Raw genomic sequence first — 12,160 nt, 5'->3', positions numbered from 1 at the left:
GACTTCTATTTACTCCTCAAGCTGAGAAAAATCGAGGGGTTGGATTGAAGTGGCCGAGAGACTCTTCTTCCAATATTGTTGCAACATCTAAAGTCTCTCCCCCTCTTTCACCTCCTCCGATTCAATTGCAGCATCAATGGCCGCTGAGGACGATTCTGCTCCAACTCGTTGGACGTTCCAGGCACTCCTTACTTTCCTCTTCAACTGTTTTTGTTTTCTTGTGAGGATCCAGATGTTTTAGGAGCTGTACTTATGCTTAATTTTTTATTCAACTCCCATGCTTGGACCGGTCATGTGTGTTTTTGGTTGACGTAATTTTTTATACTCATAGCTGTTCTTCTACCTTCTCAACTTTCCTCATCTATTTAATTCATCCTCTGTTGACTTCTCATTTGTTTCTGTTTGGCATGTCGTGTCATTGCTGCACTGTAGTTTTCTTCTTTCTTCTTCTTCTTTTTTTTTTTTTTTTTTTTCCTTTTTGGTTGGAGTTGATTCTGGTTTTTCGTGAACGCTTTTATGATTTTGGTATTATTCATTCTTCTTCTGTTTGTAGGATTTCAAGACGTTCTATGATTCCACATTTGGGAGAAAGAAGGAGTCGAAGTCTCGAAATGGTGAGACATCCGATTCGGCTTTGAAAAATGAGACTAGTTTGGGCACAGCGGCAAATGGAACTGCGCACGGGCCTGAATTGGCCATCTATGAGCAGTTTCGATTGCAGGTAATGCATTTGAGTCTTAAGTTGTGACAGTAGTTGACTGATTGGTTTTGGACGCATCTGTTTAGTGAACTGCTGATGACTCCTTCAAATTGATCTTGTTGATTGTTTTGACGCAGAGTAACTCAAGTTCTGCACCTGGTGCTGTGGCCAACCGTAATACGGTGACTATGTATGCTGTCTCTATCAATTTCTGTTAACAATTATATCCTTATTTTCATTAGGGAAACCGCAGTAGTTTAGTTGGACCTGGCGGTAGATATGATAGACCAGAATCTTATGACGCTAGGCAGGCTTTGATAATGTTGCTCGACATATTCTTGGCAAGGAAAACTATAGGCATGCTTTTTCGTCAAGATGATACAAAACAAATTTGTTGACGGAATTATGTACAAAATTTTAGGTTGCATTATTCTCTTTAGACTTGATGCTTTTATCTGAAATCTGGAAGAAAAGGAAACATCTGCCTGACTCTGTGCCACCATGCTCTGAAGGAAAGAAGCTCATTCTTGAGTTATATTAAATGCTAATTATGTTAGTGATTTTTTTTTTTATCGTAGATTTGAACTTTTGATTATCAGCAGAAACTGCTCGACGCCTCTAGTTAGTGTAGAAATTTATGAAAAAACTATCAATATGAAACAAATTTCATCATTTGTGCTCGGCTGGAAAAAGTTGTATGTATCCAGTTGCACTGTAACGTGAAACAATGAAAAATAGTGTACTTAGTGTCTCTTCAGGGTTTCTCTGTTCTTTGGGACATAACTAGAAGCCACCAACTACACAGCAGTGCGTGTTCATTCACCAAAATTAAACCAGAATTGCATACTTGAATTCAAATGAGTTTTTGTTTTAAGGATTAGTGATTTCCTGTAATTTAATTTGTGCCTAATCATTCTTATTATTTTTATTTTTCACCATATCAGACAGAAGCCTTTGCTTCCTCCATTAGAATCTGCAGAAATGCGCAACATAGCTGAAAGCATTGCTAGGTAACTGACAAAGTTCTATACATCGACAGAGGTTATCTTTAATGATTGAAAACATATGGATTCCTTAGCAAATTCATTATCATTTTATCTACAATTTTAGACATCCTGACTGTCCTTCACTGCCTTATTCAGGGATATAATACGTGGAAATCCAGATATTAAGTGGGAAACCATCAAAGGTTTAGAACACGCCAAACGCTTACTTAAGGAAGCAGTGGTCATGCCAATAAAATACCCCAAGTGAGTTTTTCATTAGTGCATTATTTTATAGTAGCTCTGTAGTTATAGACGTCTATACCGTATCTTGAGGTCGGAGGTTCCAATCTCACATTTGTTACATGAAAGAAGCATTTACTGTACTTAAAAAACAACTTATTAGTAGAAAAAATACTAGTTAAATTAGTATTAAAGTTCCCTTTCACATAACTTTTTTTAAGTTTCAATTCAAAATATATATAAACTAAACTAAACCATATTAGTTTGAATTTATATAATAATAAACCATCCAGAATATAGCTGTTAAGTACACAGGATTTCAAGCATCATAGGGTGCTGAGCATCTGAATTACATGCCAACAAACAGCTCCTAGATGAAAGTCGAAAACTACTACCCCCTAAATCAAAATTTTTGAATGCCAATTTTGTCAGGCAACCTGATTCCATTTCTTTTAAAAATTTATCCCATGGCCTAACAATGATATAGATTTAACTAACTGTTGTCAGGATAATAAGAAATTAGGTTTTTCTGTTTACTGCGCTATTGATGGTTGATCTAAATTTCTTGGTTGACTTGTTACGTTCAACCAAAAATATATATGCCTTTGTATGGAATTTCTTAATGCAAGTTTATAATACGACCTTCTAGAGTTCTTTTTTTTCCCCTCCTGTTGTGCATTCGTACCAGAATCTTTTTGTGAGCCTTATATATATAATGCACATATCTCCTTTATAGTTATTTTCGGGGTCTCCTATCTCCATGGAAAGGCATCCTCCTCTTTGGCCCTCCTGGAACGGGAAAGGTATGTAGGTTTGAGCTGCAATATTCTGTTTTAAAAGCTAAGTCTTAAATCCCTCTTCAAAAAAAAAAAAAAAAAAAAAAAAAAAAAAAAAAAGCTGCCCATAAAATGATCTTACAAGCTTTTTGAACCAGCTTGTAAATTCATTTTTTAGGAATTCTGCCATAGCATCTTACACAGCCTTCCTCTTAATACCTAGATGATTGAGAATGGCTGTAGTCATGGTCAGTACAATTGAGTGTTTTCCAGTCTTTGTCACTTACTAGATATTTCTTGTAACAACTAGCACCCGGATATTGGATATTTGAGGTTAACCTATTGGATATTTCTTGTAAAGGCACTCCGGATGATTGAGACAATTGAGAAACTGTATTTCAGTCTTGTCACTTTTTTCAGATTTTCTTTTTGGTCACCTTTCATTTTGGAGTTTTCTTATTATGCTAATTTAGCTGCAATGAAGGTTTTGTAATCTATTTTTCCTTATTTAGATAACCTTTCATGTTAATTTTTCAGACCATGCTTGCAAAAGCTGTTGCAACAGAGTGCAAGACAACGTTTTTCAATATTTCAGCTTCTTCTGTAGTGAGCAAGTGGCGAGGTATGAGTACACCTACGAAGAGTATTTGTTTATGTTTTATTCCTTCCCAATTTGTTTGGTCAAACATATGAAACTTAACAAAAAAGTAAACAAAATGTCCTTTTATGTGTTTAAATTAAACAATCAAAATTCTGTACTCAAGTCGTGGGAAATAAAGATCATTCATTGCAGTGGCCAAAATTTTTTTTTAAGACTACAGTCTACAGGTGTAAAATATTGGAAGTCCAATGCTGTAAAACTAAAGTACTAATTTCCTTTTAAGATTACTATTTTAGAAGATTTGATTTATAGTTTCAGATTCTATACTTTGTAATTTTTTGCCAAATTTGATCTCTGGAAATCAGCATCATTGGTCTGGTTATTTTCTATGTACTCTGCCTACTGTCCATGATCTGTTCAATATTTTATCAGCATTAAACTAGCATGGATCTCATCTATTAAATTAAATGTTCTTTGGTTCAATTTCTTTAATAGGTGACTCGGAGAAATCTATCAAGGTCTTATTTGAGCTTGCTAGGCATCATGCACCGTCTACTATATTTCTTGACGAAATTGATGCAATAATTAGTCATCGTGGTGAGGGACGCAGTGAACATGAAGCTAGTAGGCGTCTGAAAACAGAGTTGCTCATTCAGGTTCTTTGTTCAATTAAATATTATAATGCACAATTCTATATTCCCCCATCGTTATACTTCATCCGAAGAGAGTTCACTTACTTCTATTTGAATTCTTCACATGTTCAAGTTCTTGCCTATGAACTATAGTTTAACTGTTTGTTATTTATTAAAATAATATTTCTTAAATTATCTCAAGTCAACCCCGTAGCTACCATTTTTTTATGACCTTGTTAAGCGAACAGTATGCCAATTCTGTTGCATCTCACCGTTTCGTTTTCCAATGCCTGTCAAAATTCCAGCCATCTTATCGATAAATCTGTGTTTGACATGACCGATTAAGAAATCACTTTAGAATCTTTTCTATCTAATTGTGCCTATCCAAATATTAATTGCTGGGTTGGATTGCAGATGGATGGGTTGATGCAGACAGATGAACTAGTCTTTGTTTTGGCGGCCACGAATCTTCCTTGGGAACTGGATGCAGCCATGCTTCGTCGTTTAGAAAAGAGAGTATCCTCTTACTGTGGTAGTTTTTGTTTTGATAGAATAATTAGCACACTGGTCTATAGCTTATATCTTTACAGTGATATACCTGATTGCCATTTGCTTCTTGAGTGAGCCCCAAAAAAATCGTTAGTTCTGCCCATTTCCAACCATATCATTTTGTGGCTACTCTTCCATCAGAAAACTTGAATATTAAGGATTTTCCCCCTGAAAGAAACAATGGGACAATCTATATTCTCTAGAAACTCAAAAGTTGCATATATGTTCATAATGGATTTTTAACCACAAATCATATTTCCTTTCAACATCTTCTTAACTTGGTTAAAGGACTTTGGGTTGAAGGAAAAAAAAAAATCAATAACTTGAATAAAAGGAATTTGGTTGAGAAACTGCTACAATATTCCAATTTACAATAACTTTTAGATCTTTTTTTTCTTTTATTTAAAACTTCCATCTGATGATAGCTTTCCCCAAGTGGAATTCAAGTTTTCAACCACATTTGAATAATAATATCACCAAGTGATTCTCCCTTGACCATGGTAAAAAAGATACTTGTGCCTCTGCCAGAACCAGAAGCTAGAAGAGCTATGTTTGAAGAACTTCTTCCTCCTCAACCAGGAGATGAGGATCTTCCTTATGATATATTGATGGAAAGAACGGAAGGATATTCAGGTTCTGATATTAGATTAGTGTGCAAAGAGGCTGCTATGCAGCCACTACGCCGCCTAATGGCCCAACTCGAGGAACAACAGAATGAGCTGCCTGAAGATCAACAGGGAGTAGTGCCTGAAGAAGGTATGGAACTTTTTTAAACGCATTTTTTTTCTTCTTTCTTTCCTGTAGTCTTTTCTAATTATGGATCTATTCTCTTAAAAATTCCCTTCTATAGACTTCTATAGTAGTAACCTTGATATTCTCCTTGAATCTATGGGGAAGCCTTTCAAGTCTTTTGCTCCTCTAACATTGGAGGATTAGATCTGCAATCTAGAAATTAAAAATCTAATGAAATACATTTAAGCACCATGGTCTTGAACAATGGGCGATAGTCCTCTTCTCTGTACCAACCTGCGAACAGATCTGACATTAAATAAATCTTCATGACCGCAGAATTACCCAAAATTGGACCAATCACAGCCTTAGACATAGAGACTGCGTTACTAAACACGCGGCCATCAGCTCATCTGGATGCTCCCCGCTATGAAAAGTTCAATGCCGACTATGGAAGTCATTTGCGGCACTGAATTATCCCTCTCGGCAGCCTTCTTGTATTTGCATGGGTAGTTTGGCGTGTTGTACTACAAGGCAAAGCATTGAATTGTGTTTCAACATAATAATTTCCAACTTACTAGTACCACAGTAGATTTATAAATGTATCATCTACACATTTGGGTCTATGAAATTATATGCTCAATTCAATTTCGCATTATCATTGATTTCTTCGTAAATTAGAGAAATGAGAACAAATTTGGCCAGACAATTGAGCTTCAAAGGCTGTGTTTGGTCTTTTATTAGTAGATGTGGGACTTGTTATATGGACCATCTTCTTTTATTGATGTAATTGTTCTTCATATCCGATAGATGTGAGAGTTTGACCTTTTTGTCAAATCAAAATGCAGAATTGATGTGACAAGTAAACAACTATTATGGTTAGACATGAGATTTGATAGACAGCTGTTATTGATAGATAAAAGCCCTGAATGAGGAAGTAGCATTATCATGAACATGTGTTAGTCCAATAACAATAAGATAGAAAGACGAGGATTTTGGTGACAAAATTAAGTTGCTTTAAACACAAAGAGGTTGTCTATATCTGTCATCTTCATGATGTTGCTGCTGTGACAATAAGGGGAAACTGAGATGTTCGTTGATTTCCAGGTATGAGTGCTCTCATCTGAGGCTGCTGCTTTTGGGTATCAGCTCTAATTTGGAAATATTTTAGTTTTGAAGCAGGTGGAAAGGTGAGTTGGAAGTTTCACTAAGATCATGTGTTGACATGATTTGTGATGTTAAAGTGAAATCAATTGTTAATATTTATTAAAATAAAATTACTTTGTTTAAAAGGTTAAATTGTAGATTTGGTCCGTGTGGTTCGAAATAAATTAGAATTTAGTCTGTATAGTTTATAACTAAAATTTAGTACTCACGATCTCATTAAATCCTTGTAAATTGTCTAGAGAAGACCGATAATGAAGAGGTTTTTATTGAAGTGTAGAGATTATTTACGAAATTTTTATCAAATCATGTCAAGCTAATTTCAAAATTTAAAAAAAAAATTAAATTAAATTTTCAATAATAGAAACTACATTAAATTTATTACATAATAGGAACAATTTATTTTAAGTTTAACAAAGATAAAATTTGTTCGGTGAAATAAAAAATTAAAATTAAAGAAATTCTCAGAAATAGAAAAATTGACAAATTATTTATTTTTTTAGAGGGCAATTCTTTTTGTTTATAGAGTAAAAAATTTGTCAAATTTGTATGTCTGATAAAAAATTGCATAAAATTAGTTATTAAGTCTTTTATTTGTATTTCTTTTTGAAAATTATAATAATTATGATTGTTATTATTAATAAGGGAAGAATAACTGTAGACATATAATACTTGGTTAGTAAAAACTAAAAAGTATTATTCTATGTAGATTAGGTTAGAAGCTTCCTTTTGTGGAAAGATAATATCACTTTATAATCTCTATGATTCTATCTAATTATGCCGATTACGGGCATAATTAAAGAAGAAAGCAAGGTCTAATCATAATTTATGCCCTCCGTTGAAAGCATCATCCTATCCTCCACATATATACGTCCGAGAATAATTTTAAGTAACTTTTATATTATTATTGAACATATTTGATAGGTGAACAATTGATTTTCACTAGACTCTCAGAGCCAATTGGTTCACCAATCTCAAGACAATTCGTTTCTAATTTAATCCTTAGGGTTGAGATTGTATTGATTTTGAAGTTTCAATGAGAATTCTCGTCTCTAAAGAGTTTTTAAATATCTAATCCACTAAAGTTTTCATATCAGTGTGTGTAGCACGGAGAATGGAACTTTAAAATAAGTTGACAGTATAAAATTTAGGTTAATTATATATACTACTAGATGTTGATGTTAACTTAACCTTTTATTAGTTTCACTTTATTGTCTGTATATTCATGGAACAATATTTTTATATGTTTTTAAAATATGGAGGCACCGATAGATTTAGCTTAGGCCTATGGTGTTCGAGCCTCTCTCAACTTTATTGTCCTTATATAATATATATATATAAAGAAAACTATTTAATTTTTAATATTTATAATTAGCTTAGTGGTTATTTTGACTGTCAGCTCATTCCAACCTACGTTCAAATCTTATCTAGATCCACAATGAGTAAACCATCACACTCAAAAGAAAGAAAACAATAAATTCTAAGAGAAAGATTTGTGGTACATTTTCTATTGTCACATCTCCTTAAATTGAAATATATATATATATATATATATATATATATATATATATATATATATATATATATATATATATATATATATATTTTAAAGGCATCACTTTCCTCACTAACCCTATTTTCTCTTTCCATTTATTTTAAAATTTAATTATTTTCTCAACACCACCATCTTTGTATATATCCATTTCTAAGTTTAACTAGCCGATCACTCTCTAACAAAGCAGAAAATATTTTGTTACCTGCCCTTTTGCATGATTATGTTGAAGGGAAGAAACTTCAAGATTATTATTTATATAAACTTTCATAATATATCTTTCCTTTTCTTTTACCTTTTCGATGTTGAAAATAATGGGAAATGGATTCAAAAAAGTAGGAAAAGGGAAAAGCGGGTAGATTTAACAACCTTGAATCCAAAGTTTTCTAATAAGAGAAAAAGCCTTATCAAATCGTCACTCAACTAAAAAACTTAAAATTAAAGTTTAGAGTATCATGACGACCGAATATTCAATATATTCCAAAATTCTTTCTTAAACCCTGCACTTACTAAAAAAACTCAAAAACTAGCCCAAAGTTAAAAGGAAAACAATAGTAAACTAAAATGAAACAAGGAAAATTTTGAAGATATTACAAGATATCAAACATAACTTTTTTTTATCTTTCTTTTTTGTCTTGAAAAGATGATATTTTAGATACACATATTGAAACACATTAATAATGTAAGGTTAAAGAAGCAAGAACTAAACTATATTTGCAAATTAAAACTAGTTCGAGTTTCTTGTTCTTTTGAAGAAGTAAAATGAATTGTTTGTTTCAAGTCAAATATTAATTCTAGTATTATATTAAATTAATAAAGAAAGTATAGTAAGTTCAAAAGATGAAAATGAGGGTCTTAATATGGCAGTGTCTAATATATATAGGGCCAAAAGGTGATAGATATATGTAATGGCAATGACTGTATTTGGCACTCACTATTTCTTCTCTCTAAAACGTACGTACAGAAGCACATGCTGATTTGTGTTTAAATTAGGGTCCCTCAATCTGACGCATCAATCCACTATGATGACTCATCACCTACTTCATTATCAAAATTCAACATTCTTTCTTCTAAAGTTATCTATTTAAGCATCATAAACTGAAATTTTTCACAACAAAGAGAGCATCTTGATAAAGGAAAACAAAGGAGTTTAGAAATTATATATACATACGAAAACATAATCATAATGGTGTGAAGAGAAGAAAAATGAAAACAATGATATATATATATTTTATTGAGTATGATCTTTTCATGGTGGTAAAGAATAAAAGATTGGCTTTTCTTTTTTTGATTTTTTAATGTTAATTTGAGGTTTATTTTGGGGGTCCAATGAGTAAATAAAGGAGAAGTTTTTTTTATTTATTTATATATTGCAAAGGGAAAGAAAAGGATGCCCAAAATGAAGCTTTGCTGACGGTTAGGGTTTGCCCAAAGGAATTAAAAGCTTTGGCCGACCATTCGTCTGCTCAGGATAATAAAAAGTCACCAAATTTATACAAAGTTTCTAACTTTACACTTTACCTGTTTTATTTTATATTTATCATTTCAATATTTCACATTCCATTCTTTATACTCATATACATATATTTCATATTTGATCTCGAAATATTATTTAAGATGAAGGGCTACTATATACAAGTCCTACTTCACTACCATATCAGATTAGTGTAAATTATTTAAAGCCAACGACTAATGAAATCATATCCAATAGGTTATTATATTCAACGAAAATTTGACTGCTTATTATTGCATGCATATGTTTTTAAAATTCCAAGAAAGAGGAATATGAAAAGAAAGTGACTTTTGATATAGAGGGAACCATGTGGATTCCACGTAGCATAGAAGAAAGAAGGCATTTCTTTTCTTATCTTTTAATTTCCATATTTATTATTATTATTATTTAATATTTCTTTTACGACAAAAGATGTGAGCAAAACAAGGTTGTAATATTACTATATAATTATAATTAAACCGAAATAATTAAATATAGAAAGAGTATAATAATAGGGAGAATTTGAATATATAAGAATATAACATTATATTAAACGAATGGCATATTGGAATTACAAGGCCTTTTTTTTGGTTTTACGTACATGAGATAATTAAAGAGGTATACACAATGGTGGAACAATTTAATACATGGCTAATGAAGAAACAAATGAAGGCCTTTTTTTTGTTGTTGTTGAATTTTACACCAAATCATCAAACACTAATAAACTAAAAAGTTAATTAAATGGTTGATGGGTTTTAATTAATTTGATTCAATAATCAAATGGTTTAATTTTTAGGTTCCAAATTAATTCTTAACCACATCCATTTAATTTAATTAATCTTCTAAATGAAGTGGTCTTCTTGTCAGAATAATCTCCAAGCTAATCACCAAATACGCGAACATCCAATACGCTAAGCTTTTATATTCCATTGATATTGTCTGTTAAAAAGGAAAAAGAAAACATTAAAGTTGGAATTTTTCTTATGACCATATTACAAAAGAAAAAGTTGTTTACTTTCCTTCCTCTTCTTTTTCAATCTATTGTAAAAAAAAAAAAAAAAATGCAAACAATGTTCATAATCACAACTAAAAAATGTATGATAATTTTGCTCAAAAAATTTATAGTACTACAAAAAAAAGGGTTCATTATTTGCCATTATCACGATGCGATTTATAAAATCAAATAATAAATCATTTAATGGTGTGATTAAAAATCTCTTCCTAACTAGTTTTTATCAGAAACTATTGAATAGTATGAATTAGTTTTGAACAGTTTTCTAGCGTTCTCGCCGTCAAAATCGTTGGATAAAAGTGCTTTTACTCCTCAAATTCAATTTTTGTGCTTTGAAAATGCTTTTTTTTTTTTAAGTAGGAAATGTATGTTTGAAATTGATTTCGAGCTTTTCAAAATCGCTCCCAGTGAAACTAAAGACAAAGTGTAGAATAATTAAAGGCAAAGGGTACGTACCTTAGTGGCAGAAGAAGACAAGGAGATAGAAGCAGAAGAAGAAGTTGAAGAAGAAGAACTCAACAAAGCAGAAAGGCCAACATTATAAGCCATAGTTCCATCAGGTTGATAAAGACCATAATTTCTTTCAGAGGTTGGTCCAGGCTTCATATCTTCGTTAAAAAGGGCGAAAAGGTAAACTTCAAGTCTCATATTTGGCCTTAATGGAGTTCCTTCATTAGCCAATTGTCTTCTCAACAAGTTTCTATTATAAATTGCTGCATTTTCAGCTGTTGCTCCAATTTCATCATAATCTCCTTTTGAAGGCCATCCTGTTTCTGAAACCCTAACTTCAATTCCATCAAACCCTAATCTTGCCATTGCAAATATCACAGCATCTACTTGTGCATACAACATATTATCATAATTTAATTTAGTGGAAGGATCAACCATATATGACATGGGATTTAAAAGTGCATAATCCAAAGATATTTTATTAGGGTTATCTTTGTATGCAAAATATGGATATGCATTTATCCAAAATGGTGCCTTTGTGCTTGATAAGAATTGTAAAAATTGTGAAATGTAAGTCGAGAATTGGGTTTTGAAGCTACCAGCTGATGGAGGGAAAGAATTCTCAAGAACGGCTAAGGATGTTGGAGTTGAGACATGAATGTATGACCCTAATCCTAATTGAGCCAAAGCACTATGAATGTTGATCATTGCCGGGACGAGGTTCGACATTAACACCGTGTCGTTTCCAGTGAATATCTCGTTCCCGACAGCAATTCCAGTGATGCGAGAGGCTGGAAAGTAGGGTTTGATGTGGGTTGCAACCCACTCGAGTGCTTGTTGAGGGTCCATCAGTTGACTTAGCATCTCGTTTTCGATGGTTACTATAAGCTCTGTCTTCGAGTTGGCAAATGTGGCCAATATTTGAGGATTTGTATCATAAATTCTTACTTTTGAGATCTTGAGAGATGTTAATAACTCAAGAACTTTATCAGGTGGTGGCAAATTATCACCAACTTGCCCATAATTAATGCCTAGAGATTCAACTCCTGTCCAATAATAATAAAAAAAAAAAAAAATTAATACACAAAAAACAACTTGAAAAGATTACAATATATATATAATATATATCGATCTCCCATGTAATATACCTGAAAATGTGAGAGAAAATAAAAGAAAAAAATGGATCATGGCAATGAGAGGAAGAGAGAGTCGAGAAAATGGTGAGTATGTTTTGCAAAGCCTCTGGGGGAATGTTTTGTGCAGAAGATTTGCATCGG

The 12,160-nt window shown here is 32.4% G+C and overlaps 2 protein-coding genes across 4 annotated transcripts; one reads left to right on the top strand and one right to left on the bottom strand.

Moving 5' to 3' along the window:
* LOC103484365 (uncharacterized) lies at positions 1–5,977 on the top strand. Of its 2 annotated transcripts, none has more exons than XM_008441409.3 (11): positions 1–181; positions 554–721; positions 838–890; positions 1,645–1,710; positions 1,843–1,950; positions 2,663–2,729; positions 3,240–3,324; positions 3,799–3,959; positions 4,350–4,451; positions 4,994–5,240; positions 5,553–5,977. In XM_008441409.3, exons 1-11 carry the CDS (start codon positions 137–139, stop codon positions 5,684–5,686), a joined length of 1,236 nt encoding a protein of 411 aa, XP_008439631.1. In that variant the 5' UTR covers positions 1–136; the 3' UTR covers positions 5,687–5,977. The 2 variants fall into 2 exon arrangements, with proteins under 2 accessions (XP_008439631.1, XP_008439630.1); XM_008441408.3 differs by having other exon boundaries at positions 4–220.
* A 3,952-nt stretch (positions 5,978–9,929) lies between these two features.
* On the bottom strand, positions 9,930–12,160 carry LOC103484364 (glucan endo-1,3-beta-glucosidase 11-like). Of its 2 annotated transcripts, XM_008441406.3 has the most exons (4): positions 12,032–12,160; positions 11,483–11,929; positions 10,890–11,206; positions 9,930–10,360 (listed from the first exon to the last, which is right to left on the bottom strand). In XM_008441406.3, the coding sequence occupies exons 1-4, from the start codon at positions 12,069–12,071 to the stop codon at positions 10,256–10,258; spliced, it is 909 nt and encodes a 302-aa protein (XP_008439628.1). In that variant the 5' UTR covers positions 12,072–12,160; the 3' UTR covers positions 9,930–10,255. The 2 variants fall into 2 exon arrangements, with proteins under 2 accessions (XP_008439628.1, XP_008439627.1); XM_008441405.3 differs by having other exon boundaries at positions 10,890–11,929.

Source organism: Cucumis melo, chromosome 8 (assembly GCF_025177605.1).
Source record: "Cucumis melo cultivar AY chromosome 8, USDA_Cmelo_AY_1.0, whole genome shotgun sequence".
Taxonomy (NCBI): domain Eukaryota; kingdom Viridiplantae; phylum Streptophyta; class Magnoliopsida; order Cucurbitales; family Cucurbitaceae; genus Cucumis; species Cucumis melo.
The sequence above is the reverse complement of the archived record's forward strand: the minus strand, read 5'-3'. Positions and strand labels throughout refer to the sequence as shown.

Coding starts and splice junctions, on each gene's coding strand:
- LOC103484365 (XM_008441408.3), top strand. CDS start 137: ATGGCCGCTGAGGACGATTCTGCTCCAACTCGTTGGACGTTCCAGGCA. Junction 1,711..1,842: donor ATAGCTGAAAGCATTGCTAG/GTAACTGACAAA, acceptor TGCCTTATTCAG/GGATATAATACGTGGAAATC. Junction 3,960..4,349: donor AAACAGAGTTGCTCATTCAG/GTTCTTTGTTCA, acceptor GTTGGATTGCAG/ATGGATGGGTTGATGCAGAC.
- LOC103484364 (XM_008441405.3), bottom strand. CDS start 12,071: ATGATCCATTTTTTTCTTTTATTTTCTCTCACATTTTCAG. Junction 11,930..12,031: donor ATTTTCTCTCACATTTTCAG/GTATATTACATG, acceptor ATTATTGGACAG/GAGTTGAATCTCTAGGCATT. Junction 10,361..10,889: donor TGTCTTCTTCTGCCACTAAG/GTACGTACCCTT, acceptor CCTTTTTAACAG/ACAATATCAATGGAATATAA.